The following is a 26,905-nucleotide window of genomic DNA, read 5'->3' as shown; positions in this document are numbered from 1 at the left end:
GTAACTTCACATTAATTACTCATAAAGATAGAGAAAATGGGATGTTTAGTATTCAAATATTAATGTAAATTTGAATTTGCATCATTCTTTGTTGAAGATAGTGTTTTTAAAAAAATAATTCAGTTTGTTATTTTCTCTTTTTACAGAGCATTCCATGAAATGTTGAAGAACAAAAATCTGTAAGCATTTGAGTTAATAGGATATTTTTATGTACAGTATTTTGCACTATCATAATGTACTGTGTTTTCATTAAATTTTAAGGGCATAAAATTTCATGTATTTGTCATAAAATGCACTTTCTTCTGTACATAATTTCATGGAAAGTTACTCCATGTTCTTAAATGAGCAAAAACAAGTGCTCTCTTGATCATTTGATTGGCCACAACCACGAAATCAACAAAGATCAGTATTCAGTTTAAACTGATGAAACCACAGTATTTCATAGGTCATTAGCAAAGTTTGTTGTCATGTTCATTTTAACGAGAGAAGGTGATGTTTGTTCAATCACTCACAAATTTTGTCTTTACATTCCATTACATCATGTTTGATTTAGTGTAAAAGTCATGGTGTCACAGTTGATTGAAGCCATAGAAGTCAACCTGGAAGGAGAAAAAAGCATTCCACTGAATCGCAGGCTTGCAGCCATATCAAGTAAATGTTTGTTATTGTCACTATCAGATAAAACAGACAATGCACAATCTTTGTTTAGTCCTAAAATATATTAATTACTTGGTTCTCCTCAACATCTGATGCATACCAATGTAAGAGCACATTGAGGTTACTTGGTGATCCTTGATAGGGTATGATGCTTGCTGAAAAACAACAGTGTATGCACTGTATATTAAACAGAGATTTTGTAATTTTATGTGTGGCTAAGACATTTTTGTTAAGTATTTTTGTATCAGAAAATAAATATTTGTTTTTGTACAGAAACACTGCCAGAGCCAAACAAAGCGACTGATCATATGAAAAAGTTTGCAGTGCTTGTAGAAGATGACAAAAGAATGCGTCAGTTTGTGAAAACTTTAGTTGGACCAGATTGCAACTCTAAGAAAGCTCAGGATTTAGTGGTAGGATTTTATTTCTAGTGACAATATGTTAAAGGTTTTGGTCATGTTATAGTACATGTATGCTTTTGTGGGAAAAAATCTGGATTTCATTTTGAATTGATATTTCTTGCTTGTATTATGTATTGTAAATTACAACAACAAAAAAAGCATGGATAAGGTGTTTAGAAGAGTTATAAGTTTAATATACTTGAAGTCGATGGTCAGTCAGACCCCTGTGTTTAGTTATTATACATTCAGTTATTCACCAATGCATACTGCCTACACGATTGTCTGTGTAACTTTAATTGTCTTTGTAACTTTAATTGTCTGTGTAACTTTAATTCAGACCCAGACTTTATTGCCTGTGGCTTTCCAGTCTGTAATGTTGCCTGGCGATTTTTCTCCTTGCAATCTTTGCAGACCTGCCACACGATTTGGGGGGTTTTTTTTTGTCGGATTTAAGTCCAGTGAGGTGTCAGGCCATTCCATGATAAGTCGTGATTCTGTGTGAACCAATCCTGAAAGTACACTGCTATGCGGGGTCTTGTATTGTCCTGTTACAGCATGTACAGCAGATAGTATGTCAATATTGGAATGCAACTGTCCCTCCTCCAAAATTTCACAATGTTTTATAGCAGATAGATTTCCATTCAGAGAAACAAGTGGCATCAAACCCAACTTACTTATTCCACAATGTTATAGCAGGTGAAAAATTCTACATCATTTTCTGACAATGTTCAAACTTTGCTCACCTTTTTCTAGTACACCTGTAAAACTGAAAACTGCTTTCATCTGTAAAAATCACATTGTTCTAATCATCATTTTGATGTGTGGATGCACCAGACCTCTCATTTATGTTTTTGGTTTTCGGTCATCAGTGGCACCTTCTGGGGCACGGATTTAAAGTAATTGCTCCTATTGATAGTCCATTAAAACACTAAAGGTGACCCTCTCTGCACATAATCACTTTTGATTGCTATGATGACCACTGAGAAGAAGCAGCAATTTGTACAGCCCATTTACTGTCGATAACGCCCAAAACTTTCTTCCACCCAGATCCTAGACACCAAATCTTGACTTCCCTTCACAAAATCTCTTCAGATTATCAGACACTGTACGTGGTAGATATTGGTTTCTGTCTTGATTTGATTCTGCTGTCATATAAAGTAAGGAGACACACTCTGTTGTCCATTTCTGAAATCTCTGTTTAATACCTGGAAATCTCTCCCAATATTCATAATGTTCACAGATGAATAAGATAATTACCGGGTTTTTATTTTTAACAATCAGCAATTTTTAAAAGTAACGTAAAACATCTGGATTTTTTGCACAATACATGTACTATATACAATGGGACCTCATTTTTGAGTTTATGGTTTATTACATTAGACCATGTATTATGTTTGAATTTAAAAGGACAAAACCATTAATTTCGTAACAAACCTATATAAAATACACAAAATTGATTGATCATGCTGGATAGAGGATCAGTACTGATGAATACCTCGTATCAAAGCCATTGCTAAACAATGAAATAGTGTTTACTTATTAATCTCATTAAAATTTGACAGCTTGGATATCAGAAATAATTAAGACAAAACGTAAACTGTAGCCATGTTATCACAGCTTGAATAAACTCGTTGTAGACACCAGAAACAAACATCATATTTTGGGTAAACTTGTGTGATCAGTGGGGTTTCCCTGCAGGTAAATAATTCAAGGCACACAGATCGCAAATTAAAAACAGTTTATTTACAAGCACCAGCACACAACATCCTGCATTTACATAGCATCTCACACGTGTTTTCCGGCCACTGTGTCATCACATGAATATATAATAATGTAGTACTAGGCGCGGATCCTATTATTTAATAAACACTACAATTTCATATTGAACAGTGTTATTTTAAAATTAAAAACAAAGCTTTAAAAAAGAGTAATCAATATAAGTGATGTTTTGTTTACCATTTGATGTACAAATGTTGAGTATGAGCAAGTTCTTTGGTGAAATTTTTATGAACACATTATGTAAGGAAGCGAAAGTTAAAGAAAATGATGGAAACAGATGATTACCAAAGTTGATTAAGATATATGCATGATATGCTAGTAAGAAAAAGAAGAGGATGAAAAAAAATATGGACATTTTAAGATTTGCTGTAAATAAATTCAAGTGCCAGTCTTTAAACTAAGGAAACAGAATAAAGAAATATTCACCATCACCACTGGCAACCTTTATTACGATGTCCTCAGTGTCTCATTTCTTTATTGAAAAAAAATGAGAAACATAATAGCAGAGGTGCCACTGTATTAAAATTTACATGTAATTTGAATTTTTAAACAGAAAGAGATACTGAAGAAACTAGGGGGACCTGGCCCAGGGCAGCACAATTTGTTCTACAACACCATCAAATCTCTAATGGAGCGGATAGCTCCTGTCATGTTCGACGCTGCTGCCATTGAGATGTTGGTTAAACATGTGGATGAGACTGTGCGAGGACTCGGTATCATCACAGATGGTATTGATGCAGCTGCAGAAAAGGGAGTTCGACTTCTTGTGGTAAGTCAACCACAACAGATATGTTTAATAGGTGACAAAATATTAGTCCCAGTCTTTGTCTCGTTAATGTTCAGAAATTTCATTCATTGTTTACATATTTTACCAGAGTTTTAGAAATGCTGCACATTGCTTGACATTAAAATGAATCTTTAATGGAATATTTCCAGAGTTTCGATATTAAAATGAAATTTTTGAAATTGAATATTTCAGGCATTATCCAGTGTTTATCCACATTACTTCAAGACAGAAGAGACTTTTGAACTTCTGTTGTCTTTTCTAAAACATGATGATGAAGCTGTGGGTGAGTTTTCCAGATATGTTGGACAGGAAAAACATGTAGATTGTTATATTTGCTTTGATCATAAGATCAGCCATGATACATCTATTTGATCATTACTCTTCACACACGTCTTCTGATCATCAACACTAGTGTTTCTGAAGAATTTTTTTTTTTTTTTTTTATATATATTTATTTTTTTTTTAAACATACACACAGTATATATATATACATACATTCTGCAAAGAAACTTGTACAAAATGTTTAGAAGAACTATCAAAGGTATATGTATATATTATTTTCTGAGAGAGAGAGAGAGAGAGAGAGAGAGAGAGAGAGAGAGAGAGAGATGAATTCAGTCATTATTTAATATATTTTAAAAGGGTACATATATATTGAAATTTATAAAAAAGATAATTTTCAAACAAAAAAAACAAAAAAATAAACAACAACAGCAAACAAACACTCAATGAAATAATTGATTCCAGCGGTTCCAGCAGGTGTCAAACAAATCTTTTTCACCATTTTTATATGCAATATGTCTTTGAGTTTCATAAAATGTGTTCATTAGCGATATCGCAACATTTACATTCAGTGTCTTCCCTTTACACCTCATAGTATAGATATAATATTTCAGCCAAAGAACAAGATTATTTTGTATAGTTTTCTTTTCATCCAAAAAATCCAAAAATAAAATTATTTTTTGTTATTGATATTTGAAGATTGGTCTTATGTTCAAAACAAACTTCAAATTCTCTTAAGAAATGCTGAACACTATCACATTCCCAAAACAAATGTTCAATTGCTTCTTCTTCTATCTGACAGAATGTACAATTCTTATCATCTCTAATTTTGATTTTGAATAAGTATGAGTTTGAAGCTAAAATTTTGTTCAGAATTCTGTATTGAAACCACTGCAGTTTACAATTACTTGTAACTTTAAAGGGCAGTCTGAAGATCATTTTCCATTCTGTGTCATTTAATTCAAATATTTCATTCCACTTTCTTTTACCAGTAGGTTCTGTGCAGTTTTGATTGAGAAGAGTATAAAATTGTCTTGATTTTTTGCATCGTAGAAGAGTGTATATATTCGACATAATCAGAGGGTTTGTTAATTTAATTAATTTTTTATCAAACTTGACTTTTTTCATCCATGCTTTAATAGCATTTATGACACTCATATATTCTAAAAAATTGATTTTTACTTTTGGATAAATGTTACAGAAAGATTCATAAGTCAGGAACAAACCCTCTTCATCAATAAGGTCATTAAGGTATTTAATATTATTGAGAAACATGGATTTATTAAGAAATGCTTTCCCACCCACAAGAAAGTTAGAATTGTAAAATATTGGAGTATCTACTGTTACTGTAAATGGATTTTGTTTAAGCTGTAGCTCAATCCAAGAATCAAATACATCAACCCAAAATTTGTTTTTCAGCGATGTCTTAATGTTTTTTATGTATTCTATTCCACATGTAGTAACTTTATTAAGATCTAAATTTGGTATAAAATTATGTAAACCCCTATCTGAAAAAAGGAGTTGTCTCATCCAAAACAATTTTAAAGAGGCTATAAAAGCCTTTACATTGATCATTTTTAACCCACCATCCTCATATTGCTTTACGATTACCTCTTTTTTAATTCTATGTTGAGAATGGCTCCACAAGAAAGAAAAGAATAGTTTATCTAATTCTTTACAATAGCTGTCATCAGGATTTGGAATTGCCATAAAAATATGATTTAATAGAGGCAAGACCAGAGTTTTGATAACAGTAATTTTTCCTATTGGTGTCAAATGTCTTTTCTCCCATTGATTTAAGATTGATTTTATTCTGCTTAGCTTTGGCTGATAATTTAGTTTTGACATGTTCTGTAATTCTACATCAAAATTAATTCCAAGTAGAGTAAACTTACAAGTCCCCCAATTCAGATGAAAGTCTTTAGAAAGGGTATCCTGACTATATTTTTTTGATCCAATCCATACTGTATTGGTTTTTGAAAAATTAACTTTTAGTCCTGACATTTCAGAGAAGTGTCGCAATACTTTTATTGTTTCTAGAAGAGATTCCTTGCTACCATCAAGTATAATTGATGTATCATCGGCTAGTTGTGAAATTTTCTTTTCATTGTTATTTATAGTTATACCTTTAATACTTTTATTTTCTCTTATTTGTATAGCTAAAATTTCTGCGCAAAGAAGAAAAATATAAGGTGATAAAGGATCACCTTGTCTACATCCTCTTTGAATGTTGAAAGATGCCGAGAGATTGCCACCTTGGTTAATAGTAGATATAATGTTATGATAGAATAATTTCACCCATTCATGAATATCAGGTCCAAACTTAAAGTAAGTTAAGGTCTTTTGTATAAAATTCCATGAGAGGGTATCAAAGGCTTTCTCAAAGTCAATAAGTAGTAAAAGACCTGGGATTTCTTCTTCTTCAGTATACTGCATAATATCATAAATTAGTCGAGTATTTTCTCCTATATACCTATTAGAAATGAAGCCAGTTTGATCAGGATTGATAAGTTTATCCAAGTAAATCTTTAATCTATTTGCAATGGTACCAGAAGCTATTTTATATATAGTGTTCAGAAGTGTAATTGGACGCCAGTTTTTAAGATAGTGTCTTGGTTTGTCTCCTTTAGGTAAAAGTGTAATAATTCCATGTCTCTGTGTTATTGACAGAGTGCCATTTTCATATGCATAGTTGATAGACCTTACAACAAATGTACCAAGGTATTTCCAAAAAACCTTAAAAAACTCAGCTGAGAACCCATCAGAGCCTGGTGATTTATTTGCTTTCATTTTACTTAGTGTTGTAGAAGCCTCCTTCAATGTAATTTTACCTTCTAAAAGCATAGATTCCTCTCTGGATAACTTGGGAATATCCTCATACTTTAATTCCGAATTTAAGTCAACTATGTTTATTTCCTGGTTAGGTATTGAATATAAATTGTCATAAAATTGCTTTGTTTCATCCAATATTTCAAACTGGTCTTGAATTATCTCCCCACTATCTTTTATAAGTTTGGGAATTATCTTACTAGTAAAATTTCTTGATTCTAAACTACAAAAATAATGTGTTGGTTTTTCTCCTTCTTCTGTCCATTTTGCTCTGCTTCTTACATATATTCCTTGAAGTCTATGGTTTCTGAGTTTTTCCAGGTTTTGTTGTTTTTCATTTAGTTCCTCTATATTGTGTTCAGAACTATTTTGTTCTAAAACCTTAATTTCTTCTATTAATTTTTTTTCTTCTTTCACTTGTTTATTTTTTATATATGCAGAGTAAGAAATGCTTTTTCCTCTTATTTCCATAAGTAAAGTTTCTAGGAATAACTGATCGTTAATTGTGAAACATACATCTTCATCTGACACTGTATCAAGATTATTAAAATCATAAACAGGAACTGCATATTGTTTTTTCAAATTCAAAATAACCTCTCTGATACAATCTAGATATTCCTTATCACCAAGTAAAGAATTGTTGAATTTCCATAAGCCTCTTCCCTTTTTAAAATCATTGAAAGTTAAATTCAGTGTTATCATAGAATGATCAGACCTGTAACTTGGTTCAACTGTACATGTATTAAGACAAGGTAGCAATGACTCGGACATGATAAAAAAGTCCAATCTACTTTGTTTAAATGGGTTTTTCTTTCTCCATGTGTACCTGCGAAGCGATTCATGGAGTTGTCTAAAAGGATCCATATAGTTATATCCTTCCATAATTTCTAGTACTTTTTCTCTAGCCTTTGGGTTATTTATAGCAATCTAGTTGTGGATTTAATACTAAATTGAAATCTCCACACCATATGATATTGCTACAGTTCATTTCTTCAATGGACTGTTGAATATTTTCATAAAAATTTGGTGAATCAGTATTTGGACCATATACTGTACATAAAACAACCACATGACCCTCTATACATACCTTCAGTATGTGATAATTTCCATCTTTATCACCCTTTTCCAAACATACTTTAAAATCAAAATTGTTATTAAAAAGTATTGCTACCCCTCTTGAATTCGAAGTAAAGGAACTAAAGTAGCATTGGTATCCCCACATATTTCTCACATCATTCACTATTTCATTGTAAAAATGGGTGTCTTGAAGACAATATATATTATAGTTTAGACTTCTTAAATAGTTAAAAATATCTCTTCGCTTTGCGATATCGCCTAGACCTTGACAATTTACAGATAATATTTTAATTCCCATCAATTATTGAAAACAAGGTGTCGAGACCTGCTGGAAGCTGAACCGTATTAAAATAAACGATTCCCTGCACGCATGTATACAGACTGAAAATGAGGGAGACGATAGTAAAGAAAGCTAAGAAAGAGAGAAACGAAAGCATATGAAAGAAATAAAGCATTAAAAAATATATATGTAATGACAACTAGTTCTTGTTACTCTTTTTTTTTTTTAAATACAGGCAAGTGTCCTACTTGGTTATTTGTTTTGTCCAATATAAACCGGAAGATCATAGAAGGGGCATAAGTTCCAGAACAGCCTCGTATATATGATCGGAAATAGTATTCCCGGAAAGGAAGCTCATCGTTTCACGTTTGCTATTTTTTCCTCGATTTCGTCAAAGATGTCGAACAACACTCGCTTTTCTCCAATTTGTCCATACACACGGCCGTTGAAATACCAAGCTGATTTGACATTTTCGTTTTCCAACAACGTATTAATCAGTTGCCCATTAAGTTGAGTCACATCGTCACAGAGACGAATTCCATTCTGGGTGGGTTTTTTCACTGTTGATCGATGTTTCATGATTATCAATTTTAAAGAATTCTTAGTAAGTTTCATAAGAATCGGTCGTTGATAACCTTTTCTGCCAGGAATTCTGTGAATTGCTATAATATCGTCGTCTGGTATTTCCACACCTGCATTTTCTTGAATGATGTTTTGTACCAATTCTTTGACGTTTTCCCCGGGTAATTCTTTCACTCCGTGAATTTTCACATTATTTTTCCTAGAATATTGTTCATTCCAGTTGGCCTTACTCATCGCTGATCTAGCTAACTTCTTTTGTTCATCATTTTCCACAGACATCACATGTATTTGGTCATTTAAACCCTCGATCTCGGACCTTTGTGAATCTATAATGTCCATAAGAACTTTGTGCTTTTCCTCGATAAGTATTTCCATCTCTTTCTTATGGTCAGACATAACTTCTCTGACAATTGACCCAACAATGTTTTTAATATCATCAATGTTTACTGTCTTACCAACATTTTCTTTGAGGGATTTTAGATCCGCCTGTATATTCTGTAAGACATCGCTATTGCCGGATTGTTTTTCTTGTTCATTTATACTTGTATTCACCGATTTCGTTCTGCTGGTATTTGCAGACTTATTTGATCTGGTATTTTGAGAAGCCATAGTTCATATGTACGGTGGCTACAGAAAGACTGCTAATCATCCGACGAATGCAATAGGAGAAATATCTGAATACTACTCACTCAATGTCCACCAGTTTTACGAACTACTAAATATTGCATATACATACCAGCACGTGTCCAAATACATGTCTAACACTGGCAACAATATATACTTATAGTCTATATCACATCAATTGTCGCCTAACATTAATCAAAGACACGTAGACACTTGCCTGAACTACGGAGCACCTAAACGTGTACCACACTCTGGGCCATTACCGGAAGTCCTCTATCGGAGTCTCGTTTCTGAAGAATTTGCATTGGTCAATACACTCGGTATTCATTGACAATTTTTCTTTTTAGCGGATCTTACTATCCAGATTTTCATCAATGTTGGGAAACGTTTGCAGTCGGAACACCCAAACATTTACACGCAAGTATTCTTTTTTAAAATGTGAACAAATTATACACTATCTTTTGCAGAAATTGTTAGATTTTTAAACAAAACTTTTAATTCAACAGAGTTCTTTTACCGATACTTCAAAGATCTGCAAAACTTGGCAACCCTAAACAAAGCAAACATGCCATCAAGTGTATTTCAATTGTTTGCCAGAAGAAGGAAGCTATTCTCAGTCAAGTATTTGAGGTATTTTTGTATTACCAGGTCTTTGAAAACAAAATATACAGATATAAACAAATCTGTGATATCCAGGAAATTAACTTTACGAAAAAATTAAAACTTTATTTTCAATAATTATTTTCAGCATATCAAGAAATCTCTTACACCCGAGTCAGCAAATTTTATCACCTCCATAGTAGCATTAGGACATGTAGCCAAACTGTGCCCTGTACAATTCGCAGCAGACACCAAGTCTATCGTCTCTAAAACCATCGTCAAAGACCTTCTTATGATGGACAGGGTATGTTGTTTTCATAAAATGATCACACTTTTCTATATTGTTAAGATTTTATATTTGTTAAAGGAAGACAATTTCATTGAAATTTTATGTACATGTATTACCAGAAATAAGTGTCCCTGATGTTGATGTTTCAATTTGTAGACGTCAGGTCCTGATACAACAGAAAGCTGGTACTCCGAACATCATGTCACAGAGGAAACCATGGCTAAAGTAAGTCTACACTATCATGTACATGTATCTTGAGTTATTTACAGAGACAGTGAAACAAGACAACACAGAACTGCTGTACTATTGTCTAAATCATGTAACTTGATTGAGTATTCTTAAAAATTTTACAGTTTCACTCGCGATTTAGTAATGACAGGTGACAGAAAACCACCCAATTCCTCCACTGGATATTTTACGTATTGTTGCATGTAGCCAATACCTAAGGTCAACTGTAAGCATCTTTGTGTAATATTGATTCAGATGTCTTCAAACTGCAACTTCCATGAGCAGGGTTAAAATAGGGATTTTAGAGTTTTACAGAGGAGTATATAAGAAAAAAATTTGTGAAATCTTTTTTAAGAGCCTCAATGGTAACCTTTGTCAAACTGATATGAAAGATTCATCATGTAGTGTAGATTCGTGTTAGCTCACATCAGGACATCATTTGTAGAGTGGTACCACAGTGGCAGTTTTGGCCTAATAAGACAGCTGTAGTTTTAGGACTAAGAATTTGTTTGAGGGAGTGGACAGCATTTTTCTCTCTTATGTGCATGATTGATATAATTCAATTTATATTTTGATGGGCAGTTACAGTGTGCAAATATTTAAAAACAAAAACAAAACCCAAACCTGTGCATGGTTTGTATCAAGAGTGATTACATCATAATCACTCTCTAACAATCAGCTTACACATTAATGTTCATTGGGAGAACAAATGCAGACAATTTGAGAAGGAAAGCAATTGTAAAAACAAGGTTTCAGGTGGACAAAAATGGTAACAAAGTAAACAATGGATAGTTTTGGTTTGGAAATTTAAAGATGGTTTCTCCCTTTTGACTAGTAGTTAATTTTATTGTTCCTAATTACGGATTATAAAAAGTAAAAGGTGTATATATGATACTGTATGTATTTAGTATGTGCAGTCAATTTGGTCCAGTTTGAGATCAAAACATTGAATCTGAGCAAGTTACATTTTACATCTGTCTCATGTCTGACATTCACTATTGCAAAGAAGTGATTTTATTGCTTGCAGTTATATAGTATTTGTTAAATGTGAAGAAACATACTGCCATGCACTTTATTTTTGATCATGTTTGTGTTGGGGGTAGTAAAAATCTGCTACCCAACACACATTTAATTCGGGAACAGCCCCTAGGTATTGTTGCAAGTTTTCCACTATGAGATGTTTTCAGTTGGATTCCCACAGAGAAGTGTTCTACAGTGAGGAAGTGTTTGTTGTATTACAGCTGCAGGCTATGAAGATGCTGGTGAGGTGGTTAGAAGGTTTACAGAACAATGCTAACAACTCGGGGACATCGACATTGCGACTTCTCTACACAGTCATCATTCATGAAGGAGACCTCATGGAGAAGGGCATGATCAAGTAAAGAAAATGACTACTTACTAAATATTGTCCATGAAATGTACTGTTGTGAAGGAGCTTGTTTAATGTGAATGTTTTGATATTGCAGCAAACCGGAGTTGGCTAGACTTAGGCTTCAGGCAGGATGCTGTATGTTGAAGTTAGCAGAATACAAATGTTATGGAGATTTGATTACAAGGGAACAATTTCAAGCTTTAGCTCTGCTAATGAATGTAAGTCCTTTCAAACTTTGTGTAGGCAATGTTGCTGCATCTTGGTTGGCAATTATTTTTCATAAATCAGTATATAGTTTCACGATTATTTGCACATTAGCAATGTTTGTTTCCTCATCTTATTCAGTTAAATGTTTCATACATCTGGGTAAATGGCATGACCCAAAATGTAGTTGTATCGCTTAGGCTACTTAAAATCTGACTGCAGTTGAATCGCATAGGAAATGGGTTAAGAACAACAAGGGTTCCATTTGCCATTTGACATTGAAACATCTAATGAAATATGCAACATCTTGCTGTAGTTTAATTTAAAGTTGTTCACGTTATGACCCCCTGGGCTAGGGCAGGGCCACAAAATAAGAATTAAGAAAAACTCTGTGTAGATTCCGAATTAGTGCACATGACCTATGAATTGAAAGAGGAAGATATGAATTTGTAAAAAGCAATACTGGACAGAAGATTCCTCTAGATAGAAACAAAAATATGTGAATTATGCAACCTAACTTGTATAGAAGATGAATTTCATTTCCTCACTGATTGTCCATTCTATGTTGAAGAGAGAAATGTGTTTTTTCATGATATATATACAAGCTCAACGAAAACTTGATTTATTTCACAAATAAGGACGAATTTACTTGGTTGATGATTAATGAAGACAAACCAGTAATTGTCAAATTGAGTGAATATTTAGTTAAAACTTTCAGAAAAAGAGGTGATGCTTTAAAACTGCCAAAATCCTTCTAGTTTATTATTCATATATTGGTATAAACCTGATTTGCAAATCATATATGTATGTAGGCCTACTTGTTTCCCCCATATGCTACATCCACATGTAGTTTGAAGTTAATGTTGTAATCTTTTCTGAAATTTCTTTCTTCGTGTTGCTGTTATGCCCTCGAGGCCCAAAATTGGAATAAACTTATCATCTTCTAAGTTCCAAGGTTTTTGTAGGAACATGTAGGAAATATCTTAGGGCTATTCCAGCAAAAAAAATATGGGGGGGAGGGAAGGCACTTTATTTTTAAGACAGCCACCCATACAATTAAATTTTCCTCTGCTACCACCACCCATACAATTAAATTCTCCCCTGCCACCACCACCCATACAATTCAATACTTTCATTTAACGTAACAAATGGATCAACCATATGATATTTTAGAACTTAATTCTAGTTTATATTTTTAAAAATGCAAAAAATATAAACAATAAAATGTCTTTCTTTGTTGTTTCATCGGGAGACAAAAGTAGCAATCATTGCAGAAAAAATTACATATTTTGGTTTCCAATGCAATTTTGGTAGGGAGAAAAAAAGGATGATCTCAGCATATAAAACGAAAGAATAAATGCAATTGATTTTGTATACTCTGGAAACATGCGAGTTGTAGAAACCTAAGCTCTGTTTGCTTATTATAAACGAACAGTTTCACTAATGATGTGGGATATTGTCATATCATTTCTGGACTAGATGTGCATGTCCTTTTTACTCATGTCATGATCTGGGTGCTTTGCTTGTTAATTGTTGAAATAACAAGAAGTTGTTTTTTTAATGATATAAAACTAAATAAAATATGAATATATTATATCACTTTAAATTTAAATTCACATATATTGTTACTCTCTTTATTGCTTTTAAAAGACAAGTGTCTTATTACATCAGTTACAATATGTATACTTAAAATGGCATTGTATAGTGGTGTACAAATTCAAGCAAGCAACGGAGAACTTTTCAACGAGTTAGGTTTTCTCGCAACTTAAGTGCAAGACATAGATATTTCCCTAAATTACAAAGTGTATGCATATAGATTGTGACGTTTTTCCTTTGACTTTTCCCCCTACAATCTCTCGTAGGCCTACAGGAAACTCGCGAATATTCCATTTAAAATTTCAGTCCCAAGCATAATATTTACCCGATTTATATCGCAATCAGGCAAATTTTCCACTCTGTTAAACGTAATGATATAACAGGTGGGAGATTTCATATCCGAATTACCCCGCACATCTCAAAGTCTGTCGAAATTCACACCTTCGGAAACAACGGTCGTGATTCCCTGATCCTTGATTTTGTTAAATAAACAACAACTCGGGTTTTGGTAATTAACCTCACACGACGCTGCATGTTAATTACACGTTAACCAATTGATAGCTTGGGTATAATAATTGATTCAGAGTACCGATTAAAGAAGATCACCTCCGATCTATTACTTGTGTATTTTAAAACGAAAGTGTTAGGAGCGATAATTCCCAGAATAGTCATGCTCGACTGAAATCGAAAGTAGGAATCGCGTTGTAATCGAAAAAATGGACAGTCGTTTCGTAAAGGTGAAATTACACGAAAAGGTTGTAAAACTCATGATCGTTGGTTGCGTTAGACAGGTGGTCGTTTAGGACAGGTACAATAGGTTGGGTAACGCCTTGGAGGGGAAAGGTTTACGGTAACATTGAGTTATCTGCCCATTTATCAATCTTTTTTCCGTACTTAAGTTAATGTAGAATGGCTCCGCTTTTCTTCTTCTTTTGTAATAAAAGAAACGTAACGTGATGCGTTTTCATTTTTATCATAATTCACAGGCACCCATGTTTTTTATTTAACCTGGGAGACAACCACCCATACAAATATATTTTCCCAAATCACCCCCACCCATCCAAAAAAATATCGGCTGCCGTCCCTCCCCCCCATACGTTTTTTGCTGGAATAGCCCTTATGAAATTTATTGGTAACCAGCAAGGTAAATTTATTGGTATTTGTTAGCTCTAGTTGATCTGCGAGCTTCCTCATGTGCTGCAGTTGAGCATTGTGGCCCCTGGACCTTTTGTATATAATGACCCCTATTAAATGATTATTTATGAAATACTGATTGCTTTATGTAATGACCACTATTAAATGAACATAAATTGCTGAATGCTTTTCATGCACACCATACATGTATTTTATAAATTTTGGTAACTTTTTTACAGGATAGTTGTTACCATGTAAGACTGAACTTTGCCCTGAAGTTGAACAAGGGGTTGATTATGCTTAGACTTCCTCTGGAATACATGAGTATATTCAGCCTTGCTGCTAATGATCCACTGAAAGAAAGGAAATCACAAATCAAAAACTTCCTCCAAACAAACATATCAAAGAGGAGGGATTACATCAAACAGAATCTGTCAACCGGAGGTATGTTCTATTTACTGGCATTTTAAGAGACATTCAAAATCCATCAAACTTTAGTATCCACTCCATTACTAGGAATGAGGATTTAACAATGTATGTGATGAATTCAAGGAGGTTAGAATTTCTATTTATCAACAATAATAGCTTTATTTTCCTTTTCAGTCCGAGTGTTCCAATTTATGCCTGAATATTCCATACCCTTTGCAATTCATCTCCTGGCACATGATCCAGATCTCCAGTCTCATGAACATGTAGAGATCCTAAAGAATATCAAAGAGTAAGTCCTACACGAAGCATGATGATCATGTAGAGATTCTAAAGAATATCAAAGTGTAAGTCCCACACAAAGCATGATGATCATGTAGAGATCCTAATTAATATCAAAGTGTAAGTCCCACACAAAGCATGATGATCATGTAGAGATCCTAAAGAATATCAAAGAGTAAGTCCCACACAAAGCATGATGAACATGTAGAGATCCTAAAGAATATCAAAGTAAGTCCCACACAAAGCATGATGAACATGTAGAGATCCTAAAAAATATCAAAGTGTAAGTCCCACACAAAACATGATGATCATGTAGAGATCCTAAAGAATATCAAAGAGTAAGTCCCACACAAAGCATGATGATCATGTAGAGATCCTAAAGAATATCAAAGAGTAAGTCCCACACAAAGCATGATGATCATGTAGAGATCCTAAAGAATATCAAAGAGTAAGTCCCACACAAAGCATGATGAACATGTAGAGATCCTAAAGAATATCAAAGTGTAAGTCCCACACAAAGCATGATGAACATGTAGAGATCTTAAAGAATCTTCTCAAGAACTGCTAAACCAGAAAAGTCAAGACTTGTATGAATGCTTCCTTGTATTTACAATAAGGATTCAAGTTTATTCAGACCATGAACCTAAAGGCCAGGTAAGGGCCATAATATGGGGTTCAGAGTTTTACTAAAGAATATATATGGAAAAGTCTTTTAAGAATTGCTTAGGAACAAGGATACAATTTGTGGAAATGATATGCAAGCATCATCATGTAGTGCAGGTGTCTATTTTGAGGGTTGTTTTTTTTTTTTTTTTTTTTTTATACAGCTGCTTGCCCATAGGCAAGTACTGACTATAAATCCAGGATTTTGATTTTCTTGCATGATTTTTCTGTCGAACTTCTCCTACATTTTTCAAGTGAGGACCATCTTATTTTGCTGTTTATATGCAGATACTGAGGATGTACATGTGGCAAGGATTGATTTTCTGCAATTTTTTAACACATTGTTTTTTTAAAATTTTTTTTTTTTTTTTAAATTGGTTGTTGAACTTAGTCCCTTTTGAGGAAATATTACATGGTACATGATTTGTCCATCTAACTCCTCCCAAAATTTTCAAGTGAGGACCTTCTTGTTTTACAGAGTGTTTGTATGGGTATTAAAGATGTTCATATGGCAAGAATTTTGATTTTCTTTAATTTTTGAGAAATTACAGGTTGAACTTAATCCGTTTGGAGTAAATATTACAGTGACAACATGGTTTGTCCACTAGTCAGTTTTCAAGCTAAGGCTTTGGTAAAACAACTTAAAGAGACACTACAGCTCATTATGCGCAAAAATCATGAAATGACAATTTTCTCAGGGCTTTCTCATTTTTTGTTGCATTGTTGAATGTATGAACTTTGCGAAAATAACACTTATCTAAAGTTAAAAATTCTTGTTTTAACATAAAAATTAATACTTTTTGATGACCTATACAAAAAATATCGAGTCTCCTCCTTCGGTCTTCAGACACATGCGAATAGACCGTAAACAGTGCAGCATGTCGTTCAGTGAGAGAAAGTGTGGTGGATAGATCCAGAATTTTGAAAGATTCTGTGAGAAAAGAGGTAAAAATAAAATGAAATAAAACTCGTACGTGAAATAAAATTGACCTTGGGATCAGTATGACCGTTGGAAAACAAAGAGCTAGGAGAAACGATTGTAACTCAGTGGCGGATCTAGGATTTCCGAAGGGGGATGTGAAAGTTCAATATCAACCAAAGTAATGGGCCATTCTGGGTGCAAAATTTGGAGTTTCCCTCACAATTTGTGGCGAAAAAGGGGAGGGGAATCCTGCACCCCCACCCCCACCCCCCCCTAAATCTGCCACTGGGACACTGCTTTAAAAGTGTTATTTTTATCTGAACACGACACGTGTTAACTAGTTGTAAAAACATCGGTCAATAGGAACATGGGAGGGTTTCTGTTGAAATAATGATTTATATAATTATTTACTTATTATAATGAGCAGGGAATAATTTTATACTTGAAAGGTGAGTGTGGACCCCTTTGAAGGGGAATTTAAATAATTTCTTACACAACACCTTCGCTGTCATTCAAAACCACATGATGTAAATAACCATTCAAAAGTCCGAGTCAGCATGAAGAAACCTTTGAATTCCGGATGATTTTCAAAGTGCAGTTTAGAGCAAATTGATGCATTCAAATTGTTCAAAATTGTCAGTATCGATATGATTTTTATCATTTTATTAATACATGTTTTTAAAAGCACTTTATTAAAATGTGGAAAATGAGCTGTAGTGTCTCTTTAAAGATGTGCATATTGCAAAGAATTTGACTCCCAACAATTTCCTAATTTTCATTCGTGTTTGGAAAAATTACAGGTTGTTGAAAATAGTCATTCAACCAGTATTGAGCGGTTTTAACCAGTATTGACTACTGGCGCGGTCAATACTCATATTGACCACTTTTTTGCCAACCCTGTGAGCAAGGTGGCTCTGGTGAACATTGGCGACTGGGTCTCTTGTTCTTTTTCCGTTGAAACTAGTTAAATTATTGTTGATTGCTTGCAGTCTAGTTTAGTGTACATTGTTTATACTGCAGGTGCCTGTGGTTCATCATTGAGCCCCTCATCAGTAAAAGTGAAGACTGCAATTACTCCTTCTTTAGAAAAATGTTGGAGAACATTAAACAGTGTAAGGATGCTCAAGATCCAGAAGATGAAGTAACTAACATGGTAAGTAACTAACATGGTAAATAACTAAAGTGAGGCTGCGTATTCTCATCTTTCTGCTATGAAGTGCTAGAATATTTGATACACACTCTAGATATCTTTTCTCCAGATTTATTACGTATCCACTGACATTGATTAATATGTAGTACCCCAAACCATAAAACTGCAAAAACTGCCCAAAGGGAACCAATTTATAAAATCTTCATTGATCAAATGTATGTGTAGTAATGAAAAGTCAAAAATTGTATATGATCTTTTAAACCACTATGTTTCTGGAAACTCCACACGCATGTATCTTTATTTGTGTATGTTAAACTTTTTGATGCCAATAAAGTTATTTATTGTTCTTTTAGTAATAGATGTTGATATATGATTATAACTTTAGAGAAGGTTTTAAAATGTATTTATTATACCCCCCGAACGAAGTTCAGGGGGTATATAGGAATATGTCCGTCTGTCTGTGCAGATTTGTGTCCGGGCCATAACTTCTTTGTTCTTTGACTTAGGCATACCATATTTGGCACACAGGTGGATCACCATGAGACGATGTGTCGAGTACCTTCATGACCTCTATATGACCTTGACCTCAAGGTCAAAATTAAAGGGTTTTTTTACTATGGATTCGTGTCAGGGCCATGACTTCTTTGTTCTTTGACATAGGCATACCATATTTGACACATGAGTGTATCACCATGAGACGATGTGTTGGGTACCTTCATGACCTCTATATGACCTTGAACTTTGACGTCAAGGTTAAAATTGATTATAGGGTTTTGACATAGTCATACCATAAGACATGGGTGTATCACCATGAGACTATGTGTCATGTACATTCATGACCTCTTTATGACCTTGACCTTTAATCTCAAGGTCAAAATTATAGGTTTATGCCATGGATTTGTGTTCGGACTATATCTTCCATTTTCTTCTACAAAAGCATACCATATTTTTACACTCAGGAAAGAGGTAATTTATACCTATTAACAACATCTTTTGGGAGATTGGAGTAAGCGGGGGGTATTCTTAGTGAGCATTGCTCACAGTACCTCTTGTTTATTTTGACTTTATTTCTAATGCTTCATGGATTGAGATTTTTTTATCATGATAACACTTGTCTTTCCAGAAACTATATGCAGTGTGTGATATGGCATTAGGTTTGCTGGTGAGCAAAGCCACAAACATTACTCTAACAGACTCCAATCTAGAGCCAGTCCTTCCTACCAAATGTTTTGTCAAGCAAGCAAAGGTTTGTGCCACCATTAACTTAACCTTATCAGTCTGAATGTCTTTTTATGTGTTCATCAGGCATGCAAGTGTGTATATTCTATTTTTCAGGGATATATGAATACCAAAATGTATGTACCCAAAGAACTAGTTACGGAAGGAATCAAGGTCAGTTCAAAACAACTATTTACTGGGTTTAGAGTAAGACAATAACATGAGCTATTAATCAGCTAATCATCACCAAAATGACATGGGACTCAACTTCCTAGAGAAATGGCATATTTACGTTCCTTCAACATTTTTTTTGTATCGTTATTCTTATTTTTCTCAGGCATTTTTTTTAGCTCAAGTGAGCTTTTCTGATCGCCTATTGTCCATCGTCTGTCTATCTATCTTTAAACTTTTTACATTTTCAACTTCTTCTCCAGAACCACTGGGCCAATTACAACCAAACTTGGCCAAAAGCATCCTTGGGTGAAGGGTTTTCAAGTTTGTTCAAATGATGGGCCATGCCCCCTTCAAAGGGGAGATAATCACAAAAATAGGGTGGGGTCATTTAAAAATCTTTTTCTCAAGAACCACTGCCAGAAGAGCTGAAATTTACATGAAAGCTTCCTGACATAGTGCAGTTTCAAGTTTGTTCAAATCATTGCCCCCGGGGGTAGGATGGGGCCACAATAGGGGATCAAAAGTTTACATACAAGTATATAAGGAAAATCTTCTCAAGAACCACTGAGCCAGAAAAGTTGCAGTTTATATGAAAGCTTCCTGACATAGTGCAGAAATCATAACCCCTGGAGATAGGATGGGGCCACAATAGGGAAAGTCTTTTAAAATCTTCTCAAAACTACTGGGCCAAGAAAGTGGAAATTTACCTGAAAGCTTCTTAACATAGTGCAGATTCAAGTTTGTAAAAATCATGGCCCCCGGGGGGAGGATGGGGCCACAAGGGGGATCAAAGTTTTACATAGCAATATATAGGGAAAATCTTTAAAAATCTTCTTCTCAAAAAACTACTGGGCCAGAAAGTTGAAATTTACATGAAAGCTTCATAACATAGTGCAGATTTAAGTTTATTAAAATCATGGTCTCCGGGGGTAAGATTAGGCGACAATAGTGGATCAAAGTTTTACATACAAATATAATGGGAATATCATTAAAAATCTTCTGAAAAATCACTGGGCCAAAAAAGTTTACATTCACATGAAAGCTTCCTGACATAGTCCAGATTCAATTTTTGAAAAAATCATGGCCCCTGGGAGTAGGTTGGGGCCACAATAGGGATCAAAGTTTTACATGCAAATATATAGGAAAAATCTTTAAATATGAGCCAAGGTGACTCAGGTGAGTGATGTGGCCCATGGGCCTCTTGTTTTATCTGGGAGTGTGCTTGGAAATTACACAAGGCATTAAGATAAAACTTTATTTAGGATGATACATGTAGTATTGAATCTGTGGGTGTGCACAACGAATGTCATTTTGTCTGAACATGCATGCTCATGCATTTGATTTTAGTACACTAAATTTGGAGTCGGTCTAACTTTTTTGTTTTTCAATGAAATTGTGTGAGATTTATGTTGTAGATCTGTAGGTAGACTTTAAGGCTCTAAACAAAAATCAATTGAAATTTTATGTCGTAGAGGTTTCTTGGTACTCTTTACTGTCTGCTGTGCTCAATTCGGGAGCCTTGTGGCTGATGGAGGAGGTCTAAACTATGGGCAGTGTCTTACAAACGCATTGTTGGTATATAAATAAGAATAACATGGTGTGTTTGAATGAAAAATGGAATAATTGTTGGAAAGTGCTACCTTTGCACTTTATAAGATTTGAAAAATATGCAGAGTAATTACTAATGTTTTAATCTGTGTTTGTAGAGGAAAGGTGTTCATGATTCCATATTGGCACCAAGTGAACCAGAAATTGTAGCTTGTCCAGGACCAGTTGTAAACCCTCTTCCTTATACTCCACGGGAAAAAATCCCCAAGCCAACAAGGACCAAGAAAGTCAAGAAAGATCAAAGGTAGACTTATTTTACGAGTTGCTCATGCTTAGTGCCTTGTGCATAAACATTTGAACAACTTCTCAATATAAACTACTTGGCTAATTTTAAATAAATTGGTTTAATGATTATAACATGGTTTTAGATTAAATATAAAACTGACTAGTAGAAATAGCCATTATTGAATATAAGTGGAGATCAAAATTTTGAGGATTAAGTAGATGTTTCGCATACTAAAGACTATGAAAGATAAATTACCAACCATTTAGTAATACACTTGATTTTTTGGAAGCTCTGGTCTAACAATGAATACTCAACAAAATGTTATAATTATGATTTCAGCTATTGCAATACCCTTTTATATCAATAATATTAGGGCAAGATCAAAAGTTCGATGTTTGACAAAAAACTAAATTCACATAGTTTTCACCAAGACCCCTCCCACCCCCCTTAAAACTAAAGATGATGAATGATTACCAAGTAAAAACATGAGAGTATGAATAACACTCTGTATATCTTTTCTACTGTTTATTCACAAATGAAAGTGTGAAACTATTACATGTAAATGTTCCTTAAAATGTAATATTATTATGTGGTTTTTAACAGTCACTAGTATTTTTTATTTTACCGCTAAAGTGTAATCAATGTCAGATGACAAAAACATATGGGACATTTAACCCAATCCCCCCCACCCACCCACCCACCCCCCCCCCCCCCCCCCCCCCCCCCCCCTTAACTATTTGAATTTAGATTTTTATCCAACATCGATCTCTGGATTTCGCACCTTATATATGTGTATACTGTAATAGAGTATGATCAAGTGTAATGATATTCCTCAGTGAACATGATGTTGACATGGAATCTCATGTGAAGAGTCCCAAAGAGAAAACAAGAAGACCCCGTTCCAAAAAGGAAAATATAGATTCTCAGGAAGACAACCAATCCTCAGGTGTTGCAAAGAAGCGGGGCAGAAAAGGTGCAAAGAAAGAAAACACAAATGACCAAAAAAAGCTGGATTCAGACTGGGATTCTTCTGCAGAATCTCATGATCTCAATGCTCAGTTTAGCTCCTCGGATATAGAGGAAAATTCTGAACAAGAACAAACTGAATGCGTTCCAAAACGTCAAGGAAGACATCCTAAGCAGACTAATTCAAACTCATCTTCGACTAATTCTTCCCCAAGGAGGGTACGAAATAGTGATAATGTGACAAAAGTGAAACAGATTAATGGTGCTTCAAAAAAGACTTCCAATACTGAATCTCCAGCTAAAAACAGTCCCAAAGTTGTTAGTTCAGGGAAATCACGGAAGAGGTCTGCACCAGCATCATCATCAGAATCATCTCCAGCTAAAAAAACTCGCAACACAAGGTATGTTTCATAGAGATGAAGGTCAGGGGAAAAGGACCTGTTGAGAATTGTTCATTTTGTCAGATTTATCTGGATCTCTGTTTTATGGGTTATATAATTCAATTAAAAAATATTTGTGTGAAGTAGGTAAGAATTAGTTCTAGGTATCATTTTCAACAACAAAATCAGTTGTATTTTGTTAAGTTGGATTCTAATTTTATGTCCAGGGCAGCACCACGTAAACAAGACAGCTCCGAAAGTGAACCTTCATCACCGGTCAGTATGGAGTCATCACTTGTAAAAAGTTCACCTCGTAAAAAACCAACCTCATCACCCGCCGCATCTAGGTAATCCACTATTAAAAACAATTTCATGTATTTATGAAGTCATTGCTGACCAAATCTTGTGGGTTTTTTCAACACATTTTCTGTTTTCTAATTTTGTTTTGCAATTTTCGTAGGAAAACATTAACAAGAAGTAAACTACATTCAGAATCTGAATCTGAAGGAAATAAAACCCCAGTAAAAGGCAGGAAAGGAACAGCAACCAAACAGCTTAAAATTGAGCAGTTCAGCACTAAAGCAACCAATCGCAATGTGTAAGAGCACTTCTGTTATGTTCAGAATCATTTATTTATTAGCTCACCTGAACTTTTGTCTGGTGTCCATCTGTAAACTTTTAACATTTTTGACTTCTTCACAAAAACCATGGGGCTAATTAGGGCCCCGCATGAAATGCAGGAACCCTGTCTGTCCGTCAACATTTTTTATGTAACTTTTTTTCCCTTATGTTCTCTTTGATGATAAGCCTTCAATGGGTCCAGGGCAAAGACTCATTTCGTCCCCAGAAGCTCTGGGTTCTAGCAATTTGAAAGAACACAATTTTAATTTGAAACCGCATATATATTTTGATAACTACAAAGACTAAATGACGTCAACGATAGTAAACAAATTTAAATATCTGAGGCAAACTTGGGTGAAAAATATCACTGAAATTTTGTTTGTTTGTTCCCGACCATAAGTACTTGAGATATATCAGAAGTATAAATGATAAGTTAATACTGCTGAATATATGTACAATTATAGATAGATAGATTAGATCTATCTATCTATCTATCGATCTATACAATTATATATATATATAGAGAGAGAGAGAGAGAGAGAGAGATAGACACTAGATGAAAATCACCAACCATGATATTACTGGAAAATTATGTGTGTGCCCAGGCGTTTTGGCATCAATTGCAGCTACGCATGTATAGTTAGGTCAAGGTCTCTGATTTAAAAAAAAAACAAAAAAACATTGATCCACTACTTCTTGTAACAATTTTATCAGCAATTTCATTTCCTTGATTTATCATTTTAAAAAACTACAAATTCAACACATGTACAGTTAGGACAACATAACACAATTTACTGCTATATATATTAACAAAAATCATAATGATAATATGTCCCAATGAAAATCGGTAGACAATTCTGAGATCACGCAGTGCTTCATTCGGCACATGATCCGTGCAGTTTCTTGGGTCAATAATATTCAACAAACCACATGCTACAAACCTTAAAGGGAAAGGCAACCCTAACCACATTGTTGCTTATATGAACAAACTTCAATGACGGTCATCCTATAAATACAAGTCTGCACACTTCAATGACCTTTTTTTTCAATCACTATCTGAATATTCTTGAAACTTACTTGTTATTACTACTTTAATTTCTGTATTTTTGCATACTGTGTTTCACATGAAGACGTAATTAACAAAATTGTGATAATATTTGACAAACAAGAATGTAAGTTTCACTATAAACTGAATTATGAACCTGACTTTGAGCACACAACTCTGATTGAGGTATTCTAGTATTAGAAGTTTCATGCGAGACACAAATTCAATGTTTAATGTCACTTTGAAAGATGAACTTGTTGCATCAACAACAGGCAGATTTTTAAAGAAGCACACGTATACCATTTACATACAGGACTACATAAATTTGTGTGATCATCAGGTTCATGGGCCCTTTGAATTCATTTCCAATGGATTAGGAGTCGTTACAAACATACTGAACATGTATTTGGTTTGTTGTCATTAATGTTAGCGGACATACTGTACATGTATTCGGTTTGTTGTCATTAATGTTAGTGGACATACTGAACATGTATTTGGTTTGTTGTCATTAATGTTAATAGTGGACATACTGAACATGTATTTGGTTTGTTGTCATTAATGTTAATAGTGGACATACTGTACATGTATTTGGTTTGTTGTTATTAATGTTAGCGGACATACTGTACATGTATTTGGTTTGTTGTCATTAATGTTAGTGGACATACTGTACATGTATTTGGTTTGTTGTTATTAATGTTAGCGGACATACTGTACATGTATTTGGTTTGTTGTCATTAATGTTAGTGGACATACTGTACATGTATTTGGTTTGTTGTCATTAATGTTAATAGTGGACATACTGTACATGTATTTGGTTTGTTGTTATTAATGTTAGCGGACATACTGTACATGTATTTGGTTTGTTGTCATTAATGTTAGTGGACATACTGAACATGTATTTGGTTTGTTGTCATTAATGTTAGTGGACATACTGTACATGTATTTGGTTTGTTGTTATTAATGTTGGGTTTTTATTTCTTTATATGTATACACATCTTTCCTTAATACAAATAGTCTTTGCTTGATTACAGAAGAAGGGCCAAAACACTGGCCAATGGAACCTCAGATGGAGACAGCCAGGAGAGAGAATCACCACGAGCGACTTCAGCATCAAGGAGAGGTCGGGGGAGAAGGAAATGACAAACTGTGTCTTAAAGAACTCATAGTTAATAAATGGCAGCTCTTGTTTTTACCTTTATGAATCTTCTGTGGTTGTATCAGGAACATCAAATCCAGGTGTGAGAGGGTTCACCGTCAGGAGCACGAGTAATTGTTCTACAGCATGTGCTAAGCATGAGTAATTGTTCAACAGCATGTGTTAAGCATGGCTGAAGTCGGGTATTCCTTAGCTCATCCGTGATTGGAGTGATGTGTTAACGAAACCTGACCATGATCTGGAAACATATCCTTACATAAGATTTTACCCAGGAAGATGGTTCTGTCCACTATCAAAAGTCAGTAGGAACAGTTATGAATTAAAATGGGATAAAATAGTGAAAGTTTTTGTCTAATGGGAAACCTAGAAAATCTAAATGTTCTCAATGGTACAGAATGTACAATGTCATGTAATACTGTCATTTTATCCCAAGAATATTTTTGTTATTTATTTGTGATAGTTTGTATTTTAAATTCATAAGATACATAGATCATGTGTGGAAATACTGTTTTATGTCAATTTATACTTGCATTTACAGCACTATGAATAAAATCTTGAAGTACATTGGAGACGTTTCTCTGTTGTTACTCACAAAGTCTATCCTCTATCAAACAATCGCTGGCCATGGTCTACAATGATGCACAAAATAATTTTTCACATATATATATATATATATATATATATAATGTATTTACATTCTATTGTGTTTTTAGTTCACCTGAGATTCGGGTGGCCTATCGTTATTTGTATCCATCCTCATAACTTTTGAATATTGGAGACTACATGACCAATCTTCACCATAATTGCTGATTAACATTTGTGGGGATGAATTTTATGATCCATCCAAGGCCTGTGGGTTAGAGCTGTAACCTCGGAAAAATAGTTCAATACTTCTGGATATCTCGCATAAAAAATTGGGTGCATGGTTACAATGAATATAAAGGCTTCTACCAGAAATTTGTAATTCTTGGTCCCATGGTTTTTTGTTTTCACTAAGCTGTAGATGGATGGTACAGTGGAAATGTATGATGGAAACAAACTTGGTATATGATTATATGGAGGCCCTCATAAAAATTGTGAAAATCATTGCCCCTGGTTTCAGACTCCAGGGTAAAGCTACATGGATCATATAAATATGAATTTTATTTTCTACTACTGAACATCTAGGAAACTCTTGGTTCATCGTTATATTGAGCGTGGAGGCCTCTACAAATTTGGAAATTCATGACCTCGTTCATCTTTGCAAGCCAAGTGTCCGATTAGCTTACTCTCATCTAGATGAGAGTAAGCGAATCGGACACTTGGCTTGCGAAGATGGACCTCGTGGAGTACTAAATGAACCATATG

The 26,905-nt window shown here is 34.2% G+C and overlaps 1 protein-coding gene across 5 annotated transcripts in view; it reads left to right on the top strand.

The window, feature by feature from the left end:
* The window catches only part of LOC125681484 (sister chromatid cohesion protein PDS5 homolog B-like), a 43,862-nt gene extending 17,737 nt beyond the window's left edge, over positions 1 to 26,125 (top strand). For 3 of the 5 annotated variants that reach the window (XM_048921614.2, XM_048921613.2, XM_048921615.2), the window contains 21 exons: positions 147 to 179; positions 554 to 651; positions 931 to 1,070; positions 3,391 to 3,606; positions 3,817 to 3,907; positions 9,646 to 9,715; positions 9,805 to 9,928; positions 10,047 to 10,202; positions 10,344 to 10,412; positions 11,657 to 11,793; positions 11,882 to 12,005; positions 14,961 to 15,165; positions 15,325 to 15,439; positions 18,035 to 18,167; positions 19,288 to 19,410; positions 19,500 to 19,556; positions 21,263 to 21,408; positions 22,227 to 22,757; positions 22,964 to 23,083; positions 23,197 to 23,334; positions 25,434 to 26,125. In XM_048921614.2, the coding sequence (XP_048777571.2) occupies positions 147 to 179; positions 554 to 651; positions 931 to 1,070; positions 3,391 to 3,606; positions 3,817 to 3,907; positions 9,646 to 9,715; positions 9,805 to 9,928; positions 10,047 to 10,202; positions 10,344 to 10,412; positions 11,657 to 11,793; positions 11,882 to 12,005; positions 14,961 to 15,165; positions 15,325 to 15,439; positions 18,035 to 18,167; positions 19,288 to 19,410; positions 19,500 to 19,556; positions 21,263 to 21,408; positions 22,227 to 22,757; positions 22,964 to 23,083; positions 23,197 to 23,334; positions 25,434 to 25,542 (2,935 nt within the window). In that variant the 3' untranslated portion in view covers positions 25,543 to 26,125. Of the gene's footprint in view, positions 1 to 146; positions 180 to 553; positions 652 to 930; positions 1,071 to 3,390; positions 3,607 to 3,816; positions 3,908 to 9,645; positions 9,716 to 9,804; positions 9,929 to 10,046; positions 10,203 to 10,343; positions 10,413 to 11,656; positions 11,794 to 11,881; positions 12,006 to 14,960; positions 15,166 to 15,324; positions 15,440 to 18,034; positions 18,168 to 19,287; positions 19,411 to 19,499; positions 19,557 to 21,028; positions 21,132 to 21,262; positions 21,409 to 22,226; positions 22,758 to 22,963; positions 23,084 to 23,196; positions 23,335 to 25,433 lie in introns of those variants that run through there. The other 2 variants (XM_048921617.2, XM_048921618.2) reach the window with 2 other exon arrangements.
* The last annotated feature ends 780 nt before the right edge of the window (positions 26,126 to 26,905 follow it).

The sequence above is a fragment of the Ostrea edulis genome, chromosome 2, assembly GCF_947568905.1.
Source record: "Ostrea edulis chromosome 2, xbOstEdul1.1, whole genome shotgun sequence".
Lineage (NCBI taxonomy): Eukaryota > Metazoa > Mollusca > Bivalvia > Ostreida > Ostreidae > Ostrea > Ostrea edulis.
Note: the sequence above shows the minus strand (reverse complement) of the source record. Positions and strands in the feature narration are given on the sequence as shown.